General features: G+C 38.9%; 1 protein-coding gene across 17 annotated transcripts in view; it reads left to right on the top strand.

The window, feature by feature from the left end:
- The window catches only part of DLG2 (discs large MAGUK scaffold protein 2), a 1,856,054-nt gene that overhangs the window by 1,486,328 nt on the left and 341,824 nt on the right, over window positions 1-27,902 (top strand). For 14 of the 17 annotated variants that reach the window (XM_081064693.1, XM_081064694.1, XM_081064709.1 and 11 more), the window contains one exon: window positions 23,047-23,203. In XM_081064693.1, coding sequence (XP_080920819.1) covers window positions 23,047-23,203 — 157 coding nt within the window. Of the gene's footprint in view, window positions 1-5,718; window positions 6,053-16,517; window positions 16,604-23,046; window positions 23,204-27,902 lie in introns of those variants that run through there. The other 3 variants (XM_081064699.1, XM_081064698.1, XM_081064700.1) reach the window with 2 other exon arrangements.

Here is a 27,902-nt window from a genome sequence, read left to right as displayed (position 1 = left end):
TGTCTCAGTGTATTTCTGAGTTGAGCACATACTAGAACAACATGAATTAAGTAGCGCTTGGCATTTAAACATTTATAATGAGGAGGCTTACTCATGGTTGACTCTCTGTCTCGTCTGGAAAGGCCATCTGATGGAGACTTCCAGTTACTTATGAGAACTGTGTGGTCTCTGCATAGATGTAATTTTCTAAATCCCATCTCTAAGCAGCTCTGCTGTTCCATATATTTATTGTTTGATGTGTTTGTTTGGTTGTTCTCTGCCTATGTGGCAGAACTCTGAAATCCTCCCTTACCACTGCTATTTCCTACTTCCCTCTCCTCTCCCAATTCCTTTCCCTGGCCCCTCTTATTTTCTATCTTTTTCTTCTCTCCTCCCCTCTCTCCATAAACTTCCTCCTCTCCTTCTGCTTTTTTACTCTATATTCTCCATTTATTTCCTTTTTTATTCTTCTACTTGTTTCCTGTTCACCCTGAAGATATTAGGCTTATGTTTGTATAGTGCATTACGATTTACAAAGGCATCACATGGACATTATTCCCTATGATCCCAATAACAATTTTGTAAGGGAGCCTAGGTAAGAATCATTTATCTTGTTTACAGATCTGTTAGAAGGTTAACTGGCTTCCCAAGATCCTGTCTCTAAGAAGGGGAGGAGCCTTGTGCAACCCTGAAGCCTATCTTCCACCCCCATACTCTCATCAGCAAGCCATCCTGCCTCAACAGAAATGTAGAAGACATTCCAACCACGTCTTTTAGTTTGATTGACTGAGGTCTTTCTCTCCCCTGTCTTTGTTATTCACAAAAAATGAGTCTAGACGAGAAGTTGTGGTCAGAGGGTTTTCTTGTTGCTCATCCATCAGATGACAAGAAACAGCCTTATTCTCATCTGATGAATATTTACTGGACATTGCATTTGACCTTGAACTGAACCCTTTATAAGGAATGATTTTTATTTTTACCTTCCTTGGCTGTGACTTGGGAGGTGGTACGGCTGTGGAGAGCAGGGAATCATGAAGATTGCTTTGGGTCAGACTTCATTAGATTATTTATCTTGATACATCCATCTTTATATGTCTAAACTGAATCTGGTGTTTTTCTCTGCATATATTGCTAATCCCTTTGAGACCTTCAAATTCCATTAGGATTTCTGTTTACTTCCTTCTCCTGGCCAATTATAAGAGAGTTTAAAGAAAGAGCACATCCATATCTGATGCCACAGGCCAGATGTCCCTCTATTACCAGAAAGCAGCCAGTGGTCTTTATCCTTTATTTAATCTCTCTGCTGATTTCCAGTCCTGGTAAATGTTTACACCACTGAAATATGCTTTTAAGATGTCAGTCAGCAACTTTTACTGACTGATGGATGACAGTTGGTAGATGTGCCTGCTTGTCACATGGAAAATTAGACTATTCAAGGAGAATTGTGGAGGAGACAAGCACCATCATTCATTCACTCACTCGGTCATGGATTTGATTGATTATTAACCTCTTATTTATCCTTACATTCAGCTAAGCATTTTCTGAATGTCCAGTACGTGCCAAGCACTCAGGTGAGACGTTTGAGAAAATCAAGAAGAAAAAAGTTCAATTCCTGCCTTTGAGACGCAGAGTATAGTAAGAGTGACAGAATGTTGAAAATTGCGATAGTTCACCGATCTCAAGTCTATGTAATTTCAGAACAAAAGAACAAGCAGCTGGTTTGGGGAAAACTGGTAGCACTATTCAGATGTAGTTTCAGTGATTTTTATCAAGTGACTACCAAACTCAAAGGGAAAGAGCACCCTCTTCAGACAAGAAGTTCCCTGCTCATGTAGGCTGGTTCCAAGAGTTGGGAAATGGCCTTCTCAGTACAGGTCCAGAAGAGTATGGAAGCACAGAAGAGAGCTGTGCTTTTTTTTTTTTTTCATATTTATAAAAATCTTAGTCACTCCACACCAAAAAAACAAACAATCCAATTTAAAAATGGGCAGAGGACATGAAGAGACATTTTTCTAAAGAGGACGTACAGATGGCCAACAGACATGAAAAAATGCTCAACCTCACTAATCATTAGAGAAATACAAATAAAAACCACAATGAGATACCACCTCCCTCCAGTCAGAATGGCTGTCATCAATAAATCAAGGAGCTGTGCTTTTCACAGCACTTTTCACAGCCGATGCAGTTTGCAAATGGAGAATTCGCCTGTGGTCAAGCATTAATTATGCACTTTGATAGGAAATTGCACTTCCATTGTCAGTGTTGCAAGATATTAAAATGTGTAAACATCTCTCCCCTTATGATGCCTTTTTTGTACTCTTGAAATCCTCCCTTATCTTCAAGTCCCTCTCTTTGGTATAGCAGCCTGGTATAATTTAGAGAAAATGGCCTTTTGATTTATTTCTACCTTCACTTAACTACTGCTCTTACTAACTGTATCACCATGAGCTGTTACTGAACCCCTCTGATCCTCTGTTTCTTTTATCTATAAAGTAGGAATTGATGTCTATTTCATAAGATTGTTTTAAGAATTTAGTTTTTCAAGATGTGTAAATATTCTAACACAATGCTTAACAAACACTCGGTACTCAGTAGGGGTTAGTTCTCTTTCTCTTCACACTCCCTATATCCCATCTGCTCCTTTTCTTTCTGATGTTTTAGAACCTCTTCCTTCCTTCCCCATACCAAAAATCAATTGATAATTCTCCATTCATCATTCATTTAACAAACATTTCCTGTGAACCTCTCAGGTGCTTTCAAGGAGATGCAGTCGATGTAAAAGACAGAGCCCAGTACACAATAGAGAAACAAAGGAAGAAGTGAGAGTATGCTCCATTTGGAAAGAGACACCAAGAGTCCAAAGAAATGCAAAGAAATGCATTTCTTAATGACAGAGTTTCAGAAAGAGTAGCATATGTGCAAAGTATGTTTTGGGGCAGTGTCTCCTCATGCTACTTCCTTACTTCATAGATCACAGGATTAAGTCCAGAGCCCATGCACCTGTACGCTCTCTTACACACATGTACACATGTGTGCTCCTTGTTTAGTACTTAAGAGTTTCTCTCCCCTGCTCGCTGCAGAACTCCTAACGGTAGTTCCTAGGTCTTTTTCATTGTACGATTATGAAGCAATCTCCTAAGCAACTTATGTTTAACGAATAATGATTTTTTTAAGTTCCTTCTCCGACTATGATCCGAGGAATAGGGGTTTCATTTTCACCGAGTGACCGATACTCTCCAGTATCAATCATTTTTATACTAGTAAACATAAGCCAAGTGATCATCACTCTTTTTCTCTCTCCATAGTTGTACAAAGCAGTGGAAGCAGCAGAGGCTTTGGGGGCAATCAGGGGTCAGGATCAACCTTTTTTAACTGGTTGATCTTGGACAAGAAACTTAACCTTTTCAAACATCTGTTTTCTCAACTTCAAATGAGGAAAAGAATACCTAACTCATAGGGCTATGTCATAGGATTGAATAGCCTTTACTCTTAATAAATATTGGTGATTATGAATAAAATTAAAGCTCATCTCACTAACCAAAACATAAATTTGCATTGTGTTGAGGTAAGAAAAAGACAACGGCTGGTGATAGTGGTTTCATCCCCTCTTACCAATTTCATTGTGTAATTCATGGTATATTTAATTGGGTTGAATGTGCTACAGGTTACAATGCAATAGGAGGACTAGATCACTGTGTGTGTGTGTGTGTGTGTGTGTGTGTGTGTGTGTGTCCAAACATATCTGTGCTAACAAGAGATTTGGGCACAAGGGAAAACTAAACACTACATAAATACCATTAACCCTCAACATGGAAAAGAGCCACAGCTCTCAAAGGTCAAGCCTTGTTTAGATAGTGCTTTTGCAGAGGAGATATCATTATCATGACCTGGCCTTGCAGGTCAGCAAAACACACATCTCTGTGGGGAGCTGCCTTACAGTGTTCTCCTAGTTTTAACTTTGGGGACATTCTCAATTTGAGGGGGAAAAAAAGGGGTTAGCATAAGAATTAAAGTTGCCAAATATCTAACGTATTATAATGTCCAACTATCTAGTTCCCATAGGGGGAGACTATCCGAGGCTAGGGAGAGGCAAGAGATTTTTCAAGGCCACACCAAAGTCAGGACCAGAACTCAGGCTCCTAATTTCCTAGCTAAGGACTCCTCTCTTTCCAGAGGAGAATGAGAATGACAAGAGTCTTTATTCCTCCTGTTATTCTTTTTTCACCTCCTCATGCCTTATCTACTTTTATCCTCTATCAGAGACTTAGATGAGGTACACTTGCCCTTCTAGAAATATGTGATTTTCATGCTAAGAGGTAAGGATTATAACTTAAGTGACACATTTAAGCACCAATAAACCCAGATGAAAATGATTGTGGCACTATTGTGGGTATGAGTCATACCCAACGTGCCTCAGGTAAGCAACAATGATACTCTACTGGAGGTGTGGACATACTGGGATGAAGGGGACAGATTCATTTACAGCTTTTAATTGGTGGTTATTTTTGTTTGTTTTGACTGGGCTTCTTTTGCCAGGAGAAAGAACGATAATGGGCAAAGTAGACTGTTTTTAGGGGAAAGATGGTGGGAGGCGATGTGAATTTTCAGAAAGCATCTTGCCCTATATGATGCTGGTGATGGGACATACCCTGAAGCCGTTTCTTGTCTGACAACAAGAAGTCCTTCTGTGTAACCTTCAGTAGATAGTCAGGTTTGGCAAGAATCCTACGTTGGCCTTATGTAGAACAGAATTCGCACTCAGCAAATGGCCACGTGGGGTATTTTTGGTGCCTCATCTCCACTCCTCCCAGACCACATCCTCTCATCCCTTAGCCACCCTCCTTTGTTTTTGGCTCCCAGTGTTGCAATCATCCTTTTATCAAAACTGATCTTTAGGGTCAACTGAGATACAGATGTCTGTTATGTTTACATTTCCCAGTCATTCACTGAGCATGTTTTTGTGCCAGGTACTGGAGACACAAGAGTAGAGAAAGGAAAGCTCATACTTCGTAAGCACTTTTCAGATGTCATATATTAACTCACAAGTGAATATATCACTGAAGAATCTCAGAGTCCAGTGGAAAAGACAAGCATGCAAATAAATTATTATCATGGTGGAAGGCTGGATTGTACTTGCCAATGTACTCTTCTGCTATACCACACTCTATTGTCAACTCCTGGGAGGCAGAAACTGTCTGTTTTGTGGTTATATCCCCAGCCCCAGTGGAGCCCTTCCGAAATAGAGTGGATTCTCAATGGGTACTTGTTAAATGGATAAAGTCTGATGATTAGGAGAGTCCATATATGAGTCTGTGGCCGTAAAATTCTACAGGAGCTCGTGTTAGAGAGAGCTGAGAAGAACAAATGTTCAAAGAATCATGAACAAAGACAGGCAGCTTCCCAAGCAGACAAAAGGGAAGAAGATATCTAGCTGCAGACAGAGGGGACTGTACAGGCAAGGACCAGGGAGGGAGAGAGTCAAGTATTTGAGGAAAAGCTAGCAATTCAGAGAAAATCAAGGAGTTTTGATGTGATCATAATGTAGAGTATTTTTTTTCGTGTGCAGCAAGAGGTGAGGTTGCACGTTTGTTCAGGGAAGAAAATGTTGATAATTCTTTTAAAAGCACTTTGTGTTAACGTCAGTGTCCAAAGCTGGCTTTCAGATTTCACCATGAGGGAAGAACCTAGTTAATGAATAACTTTAAGAATTCCATGCCTCAGAAGGTTTTGAACCAACTTCTACTTCGAAGGGCAGGTGTCTGGGCAGGAGAAAGTAGGTCAGTGAAAGAAAGAAAATTTCTCAATTGAAAACACCAGGATGTGAAGCAATAATCTTACATTTCATTTCCTGATGAGAAAAAAAAAAAGGAAAAAGGAATCAGAAAATCCATCAGGGCTCAATTAATTATTATGTGAAGCTTTCCCTGGAATTAGCAGAAAATAGAGCTTATCGGAGGGAAAGCTACAGTGACATTTATTTGTACAAGCCAACAGCTGCAATACCCAGAGAGATGAGAACAGCTGAATGTTTCTTTTAAAGGAAGACTTTGGAAGGTTTCATCTACAGCTAAAGGTTAGTGAGGTGTTCCTGTTTCGTTATATATAATTTTTGAAAATGAATTTCACAAATTTTAAGTAATGATGTGTTCATGTTAGTGCTTTGTCATTTTTTTCTAGAGTAATTCATATATATGTATATTCAATGTGCAGAAACTTCTGAAATTCACTTAATGAGGTTTATGGGAAGTCTTGTCATCTGACTACCAAGGTCAATGCCGAGGCACCTAGTGATAGCTACCGTTTACAATTATTATCAGGCTTTTACTTCAGATCCATTTTCTAAAGTGACAGCAGTTGGCGATATCGGATCAGCCTTAGAGACCACCCCTCCCTTTCCTCAATAAACAGGTTGTGCTCACAGCAGTCTGTACGTTGGCTAATGTAGTCCCTATCTGAGTGTATTAGCTTCCTTGGGCTGCCACAACAAATTATCACAAACTGGGCCACTTAAACAACAGAAATGTATTGTATCACAATTCTGAAGGCTAGAAGTTTGACATGCAGGTGTTGGCAGGGTCCTGCTCCCTTTGCAATCTGGTAGGGAGTCCTGCCTGGCCTCTTCCTCACTTTTAGTGGTTTGCTGGCAATCTTGGGTGTTTCTTGGCTTGCAGCTCACACGTAACTCCTGTCTCTGCCTCCATATTTACATGATATTCTCCCTGTGTGTCTGTGTCTACACATGACTGTCTTCTTGTCAGGAGACCTGTCCGATTGAATAAGGGGCCCATCCTCCTCTAGTATGACCTCATCTTAGCCAATACATCCACAAGGACCTAACTGCCAAAGAAGGTCATATTCTGAGGTGTTGGCAGTTAGCACCTCAGACTTCCACATATCTTTTGGGGGTGGGATGACACAGTTGAACTCCTAACACAGAGTATAAACTTCTCAGCTGCAGAGACTGTGTCTTGTGTAGCTTTGTTTGTCCATGGCCCAGCCAATGTGTAGCTCAATACATTTTTGTTCATTGAATGCACAAATACTCTGCTCTGTTCTCCTGTGCACTGAATCTGTGTATATCTTCTTGATCTGGCCTCTGCTTCCAGGTCTCCACCGCAGCCCTCCTGGAATCCTCCATTCCAGTCAGGATAATACATAGTTGTCTCCGAGTACCATGTATTCTCTCACTTCCTTCCTTCATGTTTCTTCTTAGGCATTAAACATCCTCCTACTCCCCATATAGCTCTGCATCAAATCACCGCTCTCCTACCTGTTGTAACCTTATCCCAAATGTTTATGAATGATGTGTTCACGTTAGTGCTTGGTATTTAGTTAGTTTTACATACTTCCCTGTCCCACGAAGATGAGAGTTCCATGAAGTCAGGAACTATGTTCATAATCATATTCCCAGCACCAAGCACAACACCAGAAGTGAATCTACCCTGAAACTCCAGGGAGCCTTAGCTGCATGGGCCACTTGAAGCCTCTGTACCTTGTGCCAGGTACTTTGCTGGGTCCTAGGGACACAGAGGCCAGGGGAAAGGGAGCTGATGCTTATTCGTCATTTTTTTTAGACGTCAGGCATTAGCACTTCAAATGAATAAAACACTGAAGGAGTATAATGTTATATATGTAATATTATATTCTTTTTTTCAAAGAGGAACCCCCAAATTGTAAAACTTTCAGACCTCATAAAACCTGTATCTGCCCCTGCACACCACCTGTAATGCTGAGTGATTTTATTCTAGCCATATTTTCATGTGTAATTTAAATATAATCTCTTTCATCCATTCTTCTCTTGACCCCATCCAGAAATTAATGATCTCTTGGCCGTCATAGCCAGTTTTATGTATCTTTGTTATTACTTATTATATTTTCTATTAAATTATAGCTTTATATATTTGTCTTATTTTCTCCACTAGATAATAAATTCTATGAGGACGAGGCCTATGTTATAATAATCTTCATCCATAGCATATACTTTGAAAATAGTGTGTGCTCAATAAATATTTGCTGAATGAATATTATGGGTGACCAACAACTTTTTTATTAGTATAGTGCAAGCATTTAATTTCTTTATTGCGTTTAATACAAAAACACATGATGCTTGTACCATTATTCCCATTTTATGGATGAGAAAACTGAGGCTCAGAAAGATGAAGTAAAATGACTGGTCCCATAGCTAATAAATAGAAATCCCAGTTTCAAACTTAGATGTGTGTCTGAAACCGAAGCCAGTCTCTTATCCACTGCATAGAAATAAATCATTCTTCAGGAAGTTGAATAAGATATATTTCTTGTGCTTAAAGGATTCCCACTTGGTATAGGAGTCAGACATGCAATTTTTTTTTAACTGATAAATGCTATAATGCCCCCAAAATAAAATGCTTTGGGAACACCACCCAGAAGATGGCTAACTGTGCCTGAGAGAGTTGCTGAAGGATAAGCCACCCAGCTGGGGATGGGCATTCCAAGCAGAGGAAGAACACGTGAAAAAGCACAGAGAGACCTGGCCTTAAGGCCCCATAGGAAGTTCTGTGTGGTAGGAGAGGATGTAAAGAACAAGTGGAGAATTGAAGTTGAAAGAGTCCACGGAGCCCAAATCAGGAAGGCCTCACATGCCACGCAAAAGAAAGCACAGAGGATTTCATTCCTTGGGTAGTAGAGAAGCAATGGGAGCTTTAAAGCAAGTGGGTGAAATGATTGTATTTCTTGGGCAACAGTATGAAGGAGAGAGCGTAGAGTGAGGGACTATGAGGAGAAGCCTAGTCAGGCAGCCCTGGCAGGTCCAGGTGTGAGACTCTGGTGTCCTGAGCCAAAGCAACAATGCTAGGATGACTGGAGAGGTGTTTCTCAGGGAAAACTGACTGCATTTGTTGCAGGATTAGAAGTGCTAGAAAATCACTGGAGAGGCCATGCAGAAGTTTCTGATTGCAAGATTAGACAGAAGCACTAACCAGATAAAGAATAAAAGGAAAAAATTCTGAGGAAGATAATGAGCTCATTCTGAGGCAGTGAAACAGAACTTTGGAGCAGAGGAAACAGTGATCAGGGCTGGAGATGTAGATTAGTGAATCATCAATAGGAAAAGGATAAGAACACCCATTTATTGATTTATTAATTCATTCAACACACACTGGGACCCTGATATGTGCCAGGCGCTGTGCTAGGTGCTAGGGGCATAAGGCATTGCCACTCTTACAGAAATTACAGTCTAGTAGGAGATAGGCAACAAACAAATAAGATAATGTTATTATAAGGTAAGTTTCATGAGGAAGACACACAGGGGACTGGGATAGAAAATAATGGAGTAGGAGACTGCTTTGAACGGAGTGGTAAGACAGCACCATTTAAACTGATACTTAAAAGAAGAAACGTTGTTCTGCAAGGAAGAGTTAGAGGAAAGGAGTGAGAGGAGAAGGTAGCCAGGGATATAATTTTTAGAAATACTATTTACAAGCAAGCCAATAAGAGGATTCTTTTAAGGAAATTAAGAAGGAATAGACAGAGAGGTAAAAGAAGAAACAAAAAACTGTATACTCTTTGACAAAAGAGAAAGGAATGCTGGAACTGAGCTGTCCACTACAGTAGTCACACTATTTAAATATAAATTACTTAGAATTAAATAAAATGGAAAATTAACTTTCTCAGTCACACTAACCACATTTCAAGTGCTTAAAACATGTGTGGCTAGAGGCCACCATATTGGAAAACACAAACATGGAACATTTCCCTCATCACTGAAAGGTCTAATGTCATTGCTGATATGAAGGAAAGTTTATAGTGTCAAAAGCTGAAGAAAGTTAACGTTGGAAGGGAACTGAAAATAGAGCCATTCCTGTCCTATCCTCTGGTCTCAAGGTTAGTCCTAAGTGTACATTGAATAATCAAATGGAATATGATTTTAGAAGTGGGAAACTCCCATTTCTGGTTTTCATTAACTAAATATAAGTGATGGTAGAGTTAGAAGGAATCATAGTTATTTTTATTTACTGTAATGGCCACTCCCTCTATCATACAACACAGAAGTGATTGTTCAGCGAGGCTGTTTTCAAGGACACCCAGGGCTTCACATTGGAGTCAAGACTGGGAAACACGTTTCAGTTGAAATTTTTTTTCTACAGTAATATGGATGTATCCAAATTAAAGTGAAGGGAAGACCTGTAAAACTTGAAACCGAGATTTTTTAGTTTAATTAATCCAAGCCATTTTCCCCATATCACACTAATTACAGAGGGTTTGAGCATTTAGTAATTAATTGAAATTTCATAATACCATAGGGCTCTATTTCAAAAGACAATTTAAATAATCTTTCATAAAATATGCTTTGCCTTTAAGAAGAATATGCTGGGGCTTTTTTTTTCTCTCTAATCCTATTATCAAATTTTAGTTTTGCTTATACCCAGCTTTCATGTTTTCAAACAATATTTCACCAGTAATGAACCTTGAGGACAAATGATGCAACTATAAAAAATAATTGTATAATGCTTACAGTTTTCTTTAAGAAGATTACTAAAATTAATCCTTTTATAATTAACTGCTCTTTAGAAAATCAAAATGCAACAGGAAGCAAAAACCTGTCATTATGGTAGTATATATAACCTAATAGGAAATTTTTCAGTCAAAACATTATGAAGTAAAGGAAAACAAGACGGGTAATCTATTTTCTTTTGCTGGAAAGGAGATGATGATTAGAAGGCATGATTCTGAAAAGTGAGAGCAAGATTTAACTGCTTCCTTGTTTTTCTTTCTGAGAAATTTAGACAAAAGCAAATTGAGATGAAACATGGTTTTTAGATTATCATATTTGATACGTGACTAAGCAAAAACTCCAAATATTTCAAAATCAAACTAGTCAAGATTAGATTGATACTAACCTACAATTGATTTATGTTTGTACAGAGGAAATTATTTGTTTGATTCCTTTTACCAAGGATATAATGCATAATCTCAGATGTATAAATAATTCCCACATGTTCTCCAGAGAGTAGAGCTGAGAGAGTTTTATAAAGGATACAGACTAGATTTTGGAAGTTAAATCTAAGTCTGTATGCTACAGCCTCAACCAAAGCCCCTTGCTTTGCAACAAGGATGTATTTAGAGACCTTTAGAATGTTTAATTAAGCTCCTTGCAGGAAATTTGGAGGCTTTACAAACAGCACAACAAGCAAACACCTTAGGCTCAGAAACAGAAGTTACTACATGCATGGAATCTCCGCTGGGTGCAGAAACATTCAGTGCCTTCACATTATCTAAGTATAACGTTTGAATTCCTTAGCTTGGCATCCTTTTTCCTTCCCAAACTGCCTCAGTCTTCTCGTTTTCCTTGACACACACCCTGCACCCAGTCAAGCTGTGATGTGCCCTGTTCTCCAAACACATCTTGCATATGCTCCCCTCTGGCTCTGGGTTCATGCCATCTACTGAAATACCTTCTACTTCCCTTTCCACTGAACTACCATGTTTCCCCAAAAGTAAGACCTAGCCGGACAATCAGCTCTAATGCATCTTTTGGAGCAAAAATTAATATGAGACCCAGTATTTACATTATATTATATTACATTATATTATATCATATCATATCATATATTATATTATATTACATTACATTATATTATATAAAACCAAGTCTTATAGTAAAATAAGACCGGGTCTTATATTAATTTTTGCTCCAAAAGGCGCATTAGAGCTGATTGTCCGGCTAGGTCTTATTTTCAGGGAAACACAGTAGTTTCTACCCATCTGTCAAGGTCTAGCTCAGATTCTGTCTTCTCCATGACTTAATCTTTTTTTCTTTAATGCAGAAATGTCTCACTATGCGTCACACTCATTTGGTACTTAATGTATGTGGCCTTGCATTGTTGGTTTATTATTTTATGTATATTTGTTTTCCAAAGGTCATAATTCCCTAAAGGAAAAAAGGAGTTAGCATTCACTGAGCACTTGCCATGTGATTCTAGTACTTTATATATTATTTCAATTTATCCTCCCAAGGCCTTAAAATAGATATTATTGTTCACAATTTAGAGCCAAAAAAAATAAGACATCCAAAAACTCCAAGTTTAGCCAGCTATTAATTGATAGGATCTATCCAGCTCCAATGTCCTAGTCTTTCCCAATATCACAGTATACCATACTATCCCCATTTAATAGAGTTCTTTTTATCTCCACAGTTCCAACCACAGTATATTTAGTATATACTCACTATCTGTGTGGCAACTATTTTGCTGGAGTCAGCCTATTCTCTATCACATAATGTCTAGAGCATACATTGTCCTCTGTAATGCCAGATTTCTTATGCATTATCTTAACTTTCTGCCCTTATAATAACAGTTCAATAAAAGCCCTTTATCCTTGTGTATCTATGTGATGTCCAATAATCTGCTTCACTGATTATTTGACTAATTGCTGAAATTAATTATTGGCATATGAGGTACACACCACTAGATCACTGAGATAGAAGGTGTAAGATCACTGAGCTAGTCTTCTAAGGTGCTAGATCACTGAGATGTAAGACATCAGAATACAGTGGCACTTATAGAGAAATAAAGCCGAGAGAGCCCAGGGAGACTAACTGGCTCTTTACACATGACCTCAGAAGTTAACAGCCCCTTATTGGGTTATCATGGTACTGGATCTGGGCCTTAGCTCGGCATGCAATGAAACTCAGTTGTGGTCAGTTTATCCAGGGATGATTAAGCTCATATGCCCTAACGACAAGTTATTAATTTACAACAGGCATTGTATTTGCTCTCAATAACAGAATGTGCTAATTAACACATCCACTCCCATTAGGGAAAGCTGTATGGAAAACCATATCTTAATTAACAGGTGGCTTGGTGAGCTTGAACTCTGAAAGAGAGATATCAGTCAACCAGATGACCTGTATGGCTATTGTCATTGAGCTAGAATGGCCAGATAAACTCATCTCCTGGGTTGTCCCGACCAACCAGCACAGTCATTATCAGCAATCTGGCGCAGAACTAAAGAGCACCTCCACCAACCATGCTGGAGCTACATTGCCAGATTCTTTCTCCCAGCACCCAGAAAGATGCTCCCTCTTTTCTTTTCCCAATTTATTCAGTTTTATGAATTCTGTTCCTAAAGTATAACTTCTTCCACATTCACATATGCCTTGATTGACATGTCTTGAGGAAATAAGCCCTTTCCTCTTGCTTTGAGCCAAGGTCAGATCAGATATGTATCTTTGACATCATTGAGGAGCCTATACTTGCGTACTTTATCCTTTTGGTTAGGATGTATCCTTTCAGGGTCCTGATTCTGGGCATGGGATTTTGATCTAACCCCCACCTCTGGGCCCACACCATCCTATTCTCCATGCCCCTCTCAACCCTGGGCACTGGAATACCAGCTCCTTGGGAACCTGCAGAAGCTCTTTAGTCCACTGTTACGCCCAGTACTTGCTTCCTTCTTGGAACTTGTATTCCACTTCATTTCCGGCCTCTGAGGATTTTTCTTATTTACTTGCAAGCTTAGCCAGTCATTTAAAAGTATTTGATAAATATTCTATTCAGAAGTTTTAGCCTCTTTATAATGAGGATTTTGGGGACATCTGCTCTGCCAAATGACTGGAAATAAAATCCCAAAGTATACTTTTCTTTAATAGTTTTTTGTTTTCTAGATGCTTTTAGCTCATTGTCTTATCTGAATTTTGTCGCTTCCCCATGAGGCAAACAAAATTCCTTGCCAAGTGATTATCCAAGCAAGGAATCTGCCCATAGAAGGCATGCCTGGGTTCTCACAAATCCCTGAAAAGGCAGAATTAGAATTCAATATAAACCCCCAACCCCTCACTTGTTTTTGTTTCTTGGCTTTTGGTTTTTTACTTCACGTAGCATATTTTGTGTGTTTGTGTGTCTCTTATAAGCTCAGCCTGTACTAATTTGCAAAATTAAAAAAAAAAAAAAATCCATGGTCTCTATCCTTCCAGACCGTACAGATTCACCATATAGATTGATGGGTAAAGAAAGTAATTTCGAGCAATAAAAGCAATGATAGTGCTATGATCAATGAAAAAACAGTGTGGTTTCAAAAAAGAAGTGGTCAGTTTGTCGAGAGGCAAGTGAGGGCAGGGCAGCAGAAGGAAGGAAATGGCACCTGGCCTCAGTCTTGAAGGCCAAGTAGAAATTCATTAGGTAGATGAAGAAGAAGGAGAAAAGCGTCATTTTTTAGTAAAGAGAACAGCCTAAGAACGGACAATCAGAAAAGGAACAACCTGCTGCGAGGAGCTGTGGTTGGTAATTTCATATAGTTGGGACACAGGATGCGAGAGAGCGTGGTGAAGTTAAGCATAGAGGAGGAAGGTAAAGGTCAAAGGATGAGGAACCTTGAATGCCATGCTTAGTTTAGACTTTATCCTGTGGGTATCTGGAACCCTGGAAGGATTTTGAGCCAGAGAGTAACGTGGTCAGATATGCATTTTAGAAAGACAACTGCAAACATTTTCGTAGCTATGTCCCAGTGCACCACATAGCCTCTCACCATGATGTTTTGGGAAGGAACTGGAGTGACTTCGCAGAACTCATAGGTTCAAAGCTCAAGGAACACCCCACTAATGGCCAGGAGAAAGCCTTCCGGTTTAGGGAGTCACTTCCCTTTTTGAATCCTGAACACTCTTAAGCCATGTGGTTGAGGGAGAAAGAATTAGCGCATAGCAACCTGCTCTTGAAAGCATCCCAGGTGGCTGAGAACATCCTCCAAGACTCCAGCTAAACAAGCGTGTGCTACTGCGGATCCCGCAGCTGGGAGCAAGTCGCTGGCATCACTCCAATTGTTCAGCTTCCAAATGTTTTATAATTATAATGGCTTTTTACATCACGTTAAAAGAAAAATAAAACTGCATAAAGCAGTGTAGCATATTTCATCCAGGTGATGATAAAAAGACAAAATCTTTTTTTTTAGAGGAAGATTGGTGGCTCTTTGCTGGTGGCTACTTCAGATTGTTGCACGTGTTTCTGGCTGAGCACTTGTCCCATTCCTCAGCTTCTATATGTGTTAGTTTACATTTGGCTCCTCTCTCCCCGGGTTCTGTAATCTTTGTATTCACAGTACGTGACACAAAGTAGATACTTCATAGATGCTTGTGTATGGAAAGGTTGGGTGGATGAATAAAATATATATTTTTAAATGGATAGATAAGGTTTTAAAAAATGCTGATGTTACAAGAAACCAGTTTCCATCTTCTCTAGGCTCCATACTTAAAATCTAATATGAAAACTGAAATTATTAAATAGTGAGTACTTATTATGTACCAGGTTTTGAAAATAAAAAAGCAAATGGTATGGTCCCTGCTCTCCAGTGGATCACTGTAGTTGGAGAGAGAGACAAGAAATAAACCAACCCAGTGAAATTAGAATAATGAAGAGATCAATAGAAGAGGCACCAACCTAGCCCAGAATAGAGAGATTGAGGAAAGGGTCAGGAATGTTTTCCAGAAAATCTTGATTCTTGAGCTCTATCCTGAATAAGGAATGAGAGTTAGAATTTTGTTCCATTGTCCACGTGTTACGATGTAAAATCATGATTCGTAATGGACCCCTTGGCCATCAGAATTCTGGACGATGAAGGACATGGTAAATTGGAGCCCAAACCATTTCAGTAAGAAAAGTATTGCAGTTCTTTATAATTTGCTGGTGTGCCCTGATTTCTTCAATCATCAGGCATTTATCAAACACTCTTCTAGGTGTACTAGAGATACCTAGAAGTGTAAACCATGACACCACACCTTCAAGAGATTATAAACTCACTGGAGGCTACAAGTGACCTCATGCACAAAACAGTTCATAGAAATTCAGTGTGGTGTATTTATCAGACCCAAAGTAGCCATTTTCCTAGGCAATAAATATGCAGAAGTGAGAGCTGTGGCTGAAAATATCTGGGAATAGGCCATCATGAAGAAGGTAGACCTTGAGAAGGTCTAATATAAAAGGGGAAGACAGGATACAAATGGGGAAAAATAAGATAAAAGAAAAGACTATTCCAGATGAGAGAATTTGAAAGGGAAAGATAGAGGTGGGGCTGAGTGGAATACTAAATCAACTTAGTTACAGAGAATTCCCATGAGCCAAGCACCACGCTGAGCAACATGGAGGAAAGAAACGTGAAGGAGACATCAAATGAGCTGTCAAACCCCAACAGAGCAGAACCTCACTGGCCGCCCATAGCTGGATCCACAACAGACATGCTTGGTTTAAACTGCGCTGTACCTTTATTAAGTTTTCAGCATTGCCAAATTAAAATTCTGGAATATTCACATAAAAATCTAGATATCTTTAAAAATTGTAGAAGCAGGCTACAGTCGTCAGTATTCTTGCTTGGAGCAATTGTCTGGAGTTGAGCAGCAGCAACCCTTTAGGTGGAATACATTCCCCAATTTGCTACCATCCCTACTCAGCGTGCTCCACTCATTATCTGCCCTATCCCTGTGGACTTTAGATTTTGCCATCCCTGGTTAAAATCTAATGAAAAGGAAAGACATTTGCATACATAACTATACATTTGGCCCTCTGTATCCACAGGTTCTGCATCCAAGAATTCAAGCAACCTCACCCAGTTCCATGGATATGGAGGGTCAACTAAGGGACTTGAACATCCATGGATTTTGGTATCTCTGGGGGGCCCTGGTATCAATACCCTGCAGATACCTAGGGATGAATCCAATATGAAGTAGAGGGCAAAGTGAGGTTTCGATCATGATGGGAGTTCATTCATTCATTCAATAGCTACTTCCTGAGTTACTGATACCTGTCAGGCATCTTAACTACTACTGGGGAAATGCTGGTCTCTGGGTTTCTGAAGTTCACATTCTGCTGATGGAGAAGCATATAGGAGCAATAGGCACTGCATGATGTGATAAATGCCACAATAAAGTTATGTGGACAAGACACGGTGTGGCCCCAAGGAGCAAGTAATCATCTACCTGTACCTGGGGAGTCAGAGAAGTATCACTTGAACTGAGTTTTAGATGGCTTAAGCCAAGGAATGGCGGTATGCAGCAACATGTGAAACTCAGGAAACACAAGGAATTTGATATGGCTGTAGTATAGGATGGGTGGAGACACTTAAGCAGGAAACTAAGAGAATCAGATTTGCATTTTAGTAGGGCCAATATGCTTGGAGCATTGAAACTAGAACCAAAAATCACTTCAAACTTGAAAGCTATCCAAAGAGTCTAGGACTGAATTGGAGTGAAGTGAGAGATTGGGGTGGAGACCTTGACATTCAGAGAGAGAAGAGTGCAAGGCAACATATGATGAAGTACTGAAGTATGTGTTTCAAATGATAGAAACTAAGGGCAGTTAAAGTGAATCTTTGAGTGTCAGTAATTCTGGAAACAATGTTTTATAGATATATTGTAGTGCCTTTTTAAAATTGAGGTCCTCCTCTGGCTTATATAAAATATATTTCAGTGTAGTTCTTTCTATTTTTATTGTTTAAGTTCTCTCTCTATTTAATGGGCAAAACACTTAACTTGCAGTAAAGAGACTAGCTTTGTAAAAACAACAATGAGATACTATGACACACCTATTAGAATGGCCAAAATCTAGAACACTGACATCACCAAATGCTAGTGAGAAATTCATTCATTGTTGGTGGGAATACAAAATGGTCTAGCCACTTTGGAAGATAAGTTTGTCAGTTTCTCACAAAACTAAACATATTTTTACCATATGATCCAGTAATCATGCTTCTTGATATTTACCCAAAAGAGTTGAAAACTTATATCCTCACAAAAACTTGCACATCAACGTTTACAGCAGCTTTATTCATAATTGCCAAAACTGGGAAGCAACCAAGTTGTCCTTCTGTAGGTGAATGGATTGATCAACTGTGGTAGATCCAAGCAATGGAATATTGTTCAGTGTTAAAAAGAAATGAGCTATCACGCCATGAAAAGACATTGAGGAACCTTAAATACCTATTACTAAATGAAAAAAGCCAATATGAAAAGGCTACATACGGTATGAGTCCAACCGTATGGCATTCTGGAAAAGACAAAACTATGACGACAATAAACATCAGTGATTGCCAGGGGTTATGTGGAGAGGAAGAATAGCTGAAGCACAAGAGATTTTTTTTCCCTCAGGTCAATGAAACTACTCTGTGTAATACTATACTGATGGATTCATGTAGATATACATTTATCCAAACCCACAGAATGTACAACACCAAGAATGAACCCTAATATAAACTATGGCCTTTGGATGGTTATGATGGGTCAATATAGGTTCAGCAGTTATAACAAATGTAGCATTCTGCTGGTGAATGTTGATAATGGCGGCAGGGGACTGTGCATGGATGGAGCAGGAGATATATGGGAAATCTCTGTACCTTCTCAATTTTGCTGTGAACCTAAAATTGATCTAAAAATAAGTCTTTAAAAAGGAAGAAACTAGCTTTGATCCTTACTAGCTGTGTGTCAAAGCCCAACTAGCTTAGACAAGTTGACTTATCTAAGTACCAGTAAAATAAAACTTCTAATGCCTCATAGGGTTTTTATCTTCTAACAGAAAAAAATACACATGAAACACATTAAAATATACTGTTTAATGTAATTGGTTATTAGTATAAGGAATTTAAATTACAAAAAGTAAGTCATTTGGAGTGTGCTTAGGACATTTTATTTGCAAACCATTTTACAGATTTATTTCTCCCCATTATTAAATAACCATCATGTTCCCAGTGATATAAAATCCTGTTTTTAAAAAGACATTTAAATCTCACAAGTCGAGAAAATTCCAAATAATTCGGATTAAAGACTTGTTCAGATCATTTGAATAAATGAGGTCCAGGTAAAATATATAAAATCTACTCTCACTAAAACATTACATATTTTATGTGCTTACAAATAAGAAGCAATATGTCAAAATACACTAACAAATTACTCCCAGATAGCTAGCATAGAGAATTTATGGAGGATGATGTTTCATAATACTCTTAAAGCTGTATTCTTTTTGCAGAGAGTCATATTGCATATTAAACATGTAAGGGTAATCCTTCCAAAGGAATCAAGTTTTCTCCCATATTTATGCTAAAACTCCATAAAGTTTTCACTTTCACATTTTTAATAGCAGCATCATCAGTAAAAGAAATATTTCACTTTGTTCTTAACTTTGCAAGAAGTACAAAAGTTTCTCCGCTTTTTCGTCTGAGAAACATGAGAGAGGTGAGATGATGGCAAACGGGGGAATAAATGCTCCATCTAAGAAGGACCATGCTCTAACCAATTGTTGCTATGCAGCAAGATTGAGAGGCAGTGTTGTTAGAATGTCTGATTTGATGTGAAGTCGTAAATCTATATTTTATGCAAATTTTTCTAATTTTAAACATGAGTGACTAATTCAAACATTTGTAAACACTGTGGGTCAAATTAAGCCTTCAGCTTGCTGATTTGCAATCTCTGGAATATATTATGCTCTAGACTCTGAGATTTTGAGTCAGAAAATTTGTGTACTAATCTTGCTTTTGCAACTTACAAAATAATAAAAACTTGGGGGAGCAGTCTCATTTCATAATAATTATATTGATTTCTCATTGTCATAATAATTTCTTTTTTTTCATAATAATTTCTTCATCAGGTTGTTTATTTTTCTTAAGATTTTGTATGAAAATTTTCAAACATAAATAAAAGCTTGAAGAACTTTACTATGAACTCCCATATACTCTCCACCTACATTTCACTATTAGCATGTTACTACACTTGCTCTGCAGGATACCTATCCATCTATCCTGTCATCAACTCATCTTACTTCTGGATTGGTTTCTGAGTAATTTCAGCCATCAGTATACATCCTGCATTGGAATGTTTGGAGGAATAAATGGAATGATGTACAGAAAGCATTGAGCATAATATCTAGACACACATTAAAGTCGTAATAGCTCCCTTCCCTACATCTGTGTTTATTACGTGTAGCTTGAATGTCACTGGACCCACTAAGAGTGTGTGTTTTATACTTGGGAAGAGGAAGATTTCTACAACTTTTTCATCAAAATCCTGTTAGCCCCTATCTTCAAATTATGTCCAGAATCTGGACTTCTGGGTCCAGCCAAAATAGAGTATCGCCATTCCTCTCTAATCCTCCCTCTTAAGAAACAACAACAACAACACTTTAGACATAATAAAGGAAGCAAACATAGGAAGACTCTAAATGTTGTAAAGAAGAAAGCTTGGTGAGGAGTGACACTGCAATGAGTTCCCTGGATTTTCTTTGTTTCCCATATATCCTGGATGGGGCACTGGAGATGCCTACATCCTGGAACCACCAACACAATCAAGAAAAATCTTCAAGAAAACCCTATCCCTCTGCCCCAACACACACACACACCATATAACCAAAGAACTGGGAAAAGGGTGGGCTAACAGAAATGGGAATCTTTTGATAATAGTGGGCCTACTCTAGCCTACCATCAAAGGAAAAAAGCATCCTCTCACCCTTGAGGTACCAATGGATTGTGCAGTAGCTAGACTTCTGACCCCACAAGGAACAGCCAAGAGATGCGATTACGAGATGGCCCTCCATTTCCTCCTCTGGGCTGGTGTTAGAGGGCGAAACAGGAAGTGGATTTCTACCCCCATCAGGCAGCAAAGAGGTAGAATCAGGTGGTGTGAGGATGTTTCTGGATGAAGTTAACATTTGAGTCAGTATACTGAGGAAAGCTGATTGCCCTCTCTAATATGGACAGCCCCATCCAACCTGCTGAAGACCTGAATAAAACAACAACAAAACCATAATGAGAAATAATTATTTCTCTCTTTCTGACTGTCTCTGAGCTGGGACATTGGTCTTCTCCTGACTCCAGACTCAGGTATAACCTGAAAGTTACACTACCAGCTCTCCTGAGTCTCCAGCTTGCCAACTGTAAATCCTGAGACTTCTTAGAAGCCATGATTGCATGAGCCAACTCCTCATAATAAAATTCCTTTATATCTCCTATTGGTTCTGTTTCTCTGGAAAACCCTGACTAATGTAGTCCTACAAACACAAGAAACGGAATTCTGCTAACAACCTGAATAAATGTGGAAGCATGTTTGTTCCCCAGAGCTTCCCAATAAAGCTCGGTCTGGCTGACATGGATTTCAGCCTTGTGAAATTCTAGGCTAGACAAGCCCACCCAGATTTCTGACCTATGGAAATGTGAGATAATCAGTGTTGTTTTAAGCTACTAAGTTTGTGGTAATTGTTACTCATCAATAGAAAACTAATACACTTCATCTTCTAACAATCTCCTTCCTTCATCTACTCAGTTCAGCCACACTCCTAGAAGGAAGAGCCTCCTAGCTCTTCCTTGACGACACCGGGCATCATCCCACATTAGAGCCTCTGCATTGACTGTTCATGCTGGCCTGAATGCTCTTCCTATCGATATCCATATGACTCATTTCCTCACCTCTTCAGCCTTTCCTTAAATACCACTTTCTCAATCCTATCCAGGCCTCTCCCTGCCACAACCTGTCCATCTTACACTGTTCTGCTTTTCCTTTTTCTCCAAAATATTTATTGCCTTCTAACATACAAGATAGCAAACGATGTATTGTACCTATTGCTTATTAGTGGTCTATCCCCATTAGAATGTAAGCCTGTAAGGACAGGGATATTTGTTTTGCTTACAAACTTTCTGAGCACCTGGAACACTTCCTGGCATACTAGATACTTACAAAGTATTTGTAGAATAAAATGAATTAACTCTATGTCAAGTTACCTTTTAATGCATCATGTTGTAACATAAAAAAGCTGTGATGTGCATTTTACACCCTTCTTCATAATAATGCTAATTATAGATATAATGCATCTCTGTGCATGGAAATGTAATAACAAACAACAGACTCTTTCTGTAGTCATTAGTATAAAAATATTATGTTGAATGGTCCTTTGCCATTCTTACTTTACTAAGAGCAGGAAAATAGAAAAGGAACTTTAATGATCGGAACTGTGATATTTGGGAAAGAAGGATGGGTGATACAGAAGGTACATTGGTCAAACGTAAGGCTTGCAGAATACATTTCTTAAAGCTACTGATATAGAAAATTGAACTAGATGCCCTCTAAGATCTCTTAAAATCCTGTATTCCATAAATTTCTGGCATCTCCACAAGCTCAGTTTACTATTGGCTCAAGATTTGATCTCTCATCTTTTTACTGATGACCCTCAAATCTGCACTTGCAGTCCTAAGGAGCCAAATCCCTATCTTTTGTCTCCAACTGTTTCCAAACATCTCTACGTGGATGTTCCACTGTTACCTAAAACTGAGCACATCAAAATCATACTCATTCTCATGCCCTGGATTCCACTCCCTCCCGCATTTGATGAGTTACTTAGACGTTCTTCAGTCCCTCCGTCTTCAATGCCTGAGTCCTCTGGACCCACTGTTTCTCCCTTAAAATTTCCTCTCTCATGTTGTGTTTTCATTATCACTTCTGTCACCCTTGTTCAGGCTGTCACTTCCTCAAACTCATTTCTGGGTCAGCCTCCTTCCTGATTTTCCTGGCTCCCATCACATCTATGCTTTCGTCTCCATCGATCCTATATATGACAATTGCTTAATCTTTCTAAAATGGATTTAAATATTCTTAGAGCCTCACAGTCTTCCAATGAGTCCCCACTACCTAATGAGCAAATTTTAATTATCAGTCAATCACACCCTCAGGCTGGCATGTAAGATCTTTTACAGTCTGGTCTATTCAATCTAGTTTCTTATCCCCCAAATTCTCTCTGGATTTTTGGATACATCCATCCTACCGCATGCTGTCATGGTGCTAAATGCAAGAAGAGATGTTTTAAACAAAAGAAAAGTGGAAGTAAGGCTAGGTTCAGAAAATGTTTTGGAATTAAGGAATGACTTTGCATGATGTTTTGGCATTTGTTACAGTGAGGAACTCAGCATATTCCCTGATAGTAGCGTCTTTCTTAATGTGCAAACGTATCTTACTGCAGGGAGCGATTTTCTTAGGTAGTGAATTGCTGGTATCGTATATCCCAATGAAAGTTAAAGCAATCTAAATCTTGAGTGGGTCGCCCTGTGACCTGTGTTCTCTGCTTGTTTCTGCAGGGAGCCCCGCAAGGTGGTCCTACACAAAGGCTCCACAGGCCTGGGCTTCAACATCGTGGGCGGGGAAGACGGAGAAGGGATTTTTGTATCCTTCATTCTGGCTGGTGGACCTGCAGACCTGAGTGGGGAGCTCCAGAGAGGAGACCAGATCCTATCCGTGAGTATCTCTCCTTGATCTCCATTCCTTCCATGTCTGACACCATTCAGGAAAAAGTCATGTTCAGATATGGCTCCAAAAGCACCTTAATTCCAAAGGGAAAATGATGAGAGCTTTATGCTTTGGGTGTGTGTTGCAGTTTAAATGATGTTCATGTGCTTGATGTTTGTTACTTCCTCACACACAGGTAAAGGTGCTAGCCTTTTCACTTAGTTTTTCTGAGACATATTTACATCCCATAAAACATTGAGAAACATGCCTCTTTAAGGTAGATTACTTATTTTTTAATGCAAATTAGTTTCCAAATCCATGATTCTATTCTAAAAACTGCACCTTTATAATTGTGTAGTTTGTTGCATACAACTATGTAAGAAAATACATAACATAACGCTATACATATTGGGTGATGTTGACAAATGGTAGCAGTATCACCATTTACCTAAATGCAAGAATTACCAGCAACAAGTTATTAAGCATTTATTATTTCCCTAGAATTTTATAAAAGTAATTTTTAATTCTCACAATCACTCAGAAAGGCATTGTCCCGTGTTCAGATGGAGATCATAAGGTTCAGAGAGGTTTAATAACTTCTCCAAGTTTGCCTAACTAGAGAGAGTCAGAGCTGGGATTTAAATATTCAGTTTAATGCCCATCACATCTTCCCTCCCTCCTTTCTCTCTTCTCTCCTCTATTTCTTCTCTCCCTCCTACTCTTCATCCCTTCCTTTCATCTTTCCTTTTTTCCTCCTTTCTTCCCCAGTTTCTGTTTTTATTCAAATATTTATTGACGGCTTCTCATCACCACCCTGGCTCAAAATCTGCAGCCAATCTACTCTGTTATTTTATCACAGTCAACATTCACATTGTCTTAGCATTTTCCCAGACACAAAGCACTTTTGCATGCATTTATTTGGGGGATCTTAAAGGAAATTCTAAGTGTCAGGATAGGTTATTGTTACTCTCACTATCTATATCAGGAAAAGGGGATTCAGAAAGGCTAACTGATTTGTCCCAAGTTTCACAGCTGCTGAATACAATGTTGGACTCAAAACCAGGTCTCCGGACCCCAAATCAATGCTCTTTCTCCTCTCTTCGAAACCTGGCTGGTCTCATTCAGCGCCTTCTCAGTGCACACTACTCCATGTGCACACCACACTCAGGAGCACACAGCATTAGGAAGAGCTAATACTTACAGGGCACTTTTGAGTCAGTCACTATTATAACTAATTTAATCTTATAGCAACCCCATGCCTAATTATGCTCATTTTAAGAATGAAGAAACTGAGGCACAGAGACATTAGACGTTTTAACTCTATGTAAATAAGAAGGTTTTATTTGTTTTAACCTCTATGCATGTGGTAGAAAAAGGAATGAGCTAATCATGTTCTCATCTAAACCCACAAGTATTTCTACTTTCAAAAGTAGATATATCTATTTAAATATTACTGCCAGGACCACCTAGTAAGTAAGGCAGCCAATCAGAATTATAGCCTTCTTAGAGGTTACAATTCACCGAATGTGATAATAATCTCTGAAGTTCAGAAATCATATACTTTTATATGTAAAACATTTGCAAGGATAGTTCAATGATGAAACTATGATCTGCTTTTTCTGCTTTTCAGCTTGTGAAAAATTATTTAAACTGTGGCTAGAAAGTAGCTAGTTTCAAAGATCAGTATTGAAATTTCATTGGTTAACACTGCAAGAAAATAATAAACAGGCTTGAGAAGCTCAAACATTACAGTATGGAAAGAAAAATGACAGAGCAGATTTAATAATAATGGAATGTGGAGGAAAAATATTCTACATCTATAGCTTACACTGCACACACCAAGACAAGCTGCACATTCTGGGAAAACACAAGAACAAAAACTAAATAGTAAACAATAATTAAACAAAAATTCAATACATATTACTAGGTCATGTAAGATTAATTTGCAAATCAGCTATGCTAATAGTAACAGTATATTTAGAGAAGAACAATAGACTTCCCGGGGAAAAGAACTAGAGGGTAGATCTCTGCTCTCTATTGATCTTCATAGAAGGGACTTGTATAACAATTACCTTTTGAACAGGGGCATAATGTCCACACTGACTTTAGAATGTTCCTAGATAATTTATTTTATTAATGGCTTACTGTTTGCCAGATTCTGTACTAGGGCATGAAATCTCAAAGATGAATGAGATAAATATCCTGTGCTCAGGAGGTTCAGAGCCTAAAAGCAGGTATATAACTATAACTAATATGTATGTGAGTACATACACATAGAGATACATAGAGATGTATGTGATATAGATGGCACACTGAGGAAAGAGAGGAGACAAAACACTTAGAATAGAGCGTGTCCTATTGTAAGTAATCAATGCTGCTATTACTACTAACAACTCTGCTTTAAGAATGTGTCTTAAAAAAGTGTTTTTTAAAGAGTATAACCGTGTAGAAGGGAGGCCTCTTTCAGTTAGTTTGAGCCATTCGTTCTTTGCGATAGGGCTTGGACTGGATCAGCATTTTCCAAAGTGTGTTTCACAGTACACTGGAACAGTAGGGTTGTATTAGGTTGCTGAGAGAAAACATCCCTTTACCAGTGTGCATTGGGAATCTCCTTCGACGCAGATAAGTACATGGTTTCTTCCAAACGTATTTGATCATCAAACCCTTACATAAGAGCCCCTCACAGGACACCATTAGTGGGAAAGGCTTGAGTAGATATTTTTATAGTTCCCATTGACTATTTTCCTACAAGATAATCATACTTTCCTATAAAGAAAGGACAACCAGCTATTTACTATGTTTTAAGATTATGGGTGCCATCTAGTGTTCATGCATTGTCTAAACACATTGTATGGCCACCTGAAGAACAGGATTCCAGAACTCCTTTGCAGAGATTTATCTTTCACTTCCCTCTTCCCACCAGAGGTACAGAACTAAAGTACTTAAGATGCTGAAAGCTAAAGAAATCATCCCTTGGGGCTACATCCCATACACGTATTGTGAGTGATCTTTTTTGTCTAAATTCTCTTTTATGGATTCTAGTTTGCAGGCATTTGTTGCAGGAAGTGTTATCCACTAATTGAACCTTCTTCTAGAGGTATCCGCAGAGGAGAATTTAGGGCATTCAGCATGTAATCACATTAACTAGTGCAGTAGTGTCCTTAGGCATTCTTCCTGCAGAGGGAAAGATAGAAATGTTTCTGTTATTATTTGTTTCAAGGCTTTGTTATGAAAAAATGTGGAGCAGAGCACCTAGAAGTAATACCCCCATGAAGAGATTCTTTCCTGTCTCTCCAAGCAATTTAGTTTTCTCATTCCTTGAGTCTAAAAAAGATCACCCCAGCTGACCTCGCTAACTCTAAAGCTCACGCTTAATGAACTGGAAACATTTCACTGTGCCAAGATACTTGTTTGGGAATATGTGTTGCCAGAAGTGAAATGGTGCGGCTGTTGAGGTGAATGGACAATGGGTAATTGTGAATTTTTAAGTTGAAATTACATTGTGGATTTAAAAAGAGTAAAAATGAGTTACAGCTCACCTGGGTGTTTGATTATTTCTCAGGGTACCTAGCTATCTTCATGTTTAGAGCCATGCAGAAGGGAAGGACTTTGCCAGATCCTTATTGTCAAGTTATTCAAACAGAATTTCAGCACTGTGTATACTGTTCACCATCCTGGGGTACTGATAAAGTCACCCTTATATTGTTATCTCAAATGAAAAGTCTAAGGTTCTTCTAGTGATATGCCTGAAATCCCCATGCTCCTTGGGGGGAATAAAAGTATCAAATGATATCTTTGATTTCCTGAAGTGTTCCTCTTAAGAGCTTACAAAATCCACCCTTCCAGTGACCGTACCATATGGGCCACGTCCTTCCTCTTAGGCTCTGGCCCCCAGACCCATGGGGGAGCCTTGCTTTCAGTTTACAGTACTTGAGGGTTTCTGCCTAAGGGACTAATTCTCGGTGTTTTTGTAACCAGCACTTCCTGAGATATCAGAGAGACTCTGAGGCCTGTGCCGAGGTGGGAACAAGAGCCATCTCCCCAGCTCTGTGCTGCTTTGCTCCCTTGTTTCCAAAAGCACAACAATTTAAACTAGAAGTCCCACCTAAGCAGCATCTTCAACTTCTGTGCTCTCATCCTCAACACTTGGAGTCACCCGAACTCCAGCAAAACGTCCACTCTTCCCTCAGGAATAAGCACCAGGCCCAGGTCTGGTCATCCATGACCAGGAGAGCGTTTTTGATGGTTGAGCTCCACCTGCTCCACCTCCTTACCCCGCCCCACCAAAAGAAAAGATGTGTAACAAGACTCAGAAACCAACACTAGCTTAAACACAATAGTACGTATTTCCAAACGGGAATGATTCAACATGTGCGTTTGGGTTAAGGGCGACTTCACAGCTTCTCCCAAGAAAATAGGCAGACCTTTCTGCAGACATAGTAGGAAACCAAAATTAACATTTATATTTTCTAGTTGCCTTCCTTAAGTCCTGCTTAGTTCATATGTCACTAATATTATATATCACAACTTGTACGGATGCAGCAAAAATAGTACATTGGAAAACATGAAATTAAAGTCGGACCTCTAATAGGTAACCCATAGGATGACCACTTAAGAACTCAGCTTTAAGTAGCCTTCAATAGCCTGAAATTCAGTTTTATGATACAAGTTCCAGCTATTCTCAAATTGGTATTTCTACGAATGTGTT

The sequence above is a fragment of the Rhinolophus hipposideros genome (genome assembly GCF_964194185.1).
Source record: "Rhinolophus hipposideros genome assembly, chromosome: 10".
Classification (NCBI taxonomy): domain Eukaryota; kingdom Metazoa; phylum Chordata; class Mammalia; order Chiroptera; family Rhinolophidae; genus Rhinolophus; species Rhinolophus hipposideros.
This window is presented reverse-complemented; position numbering and strand designations above follow the sequence as displayed.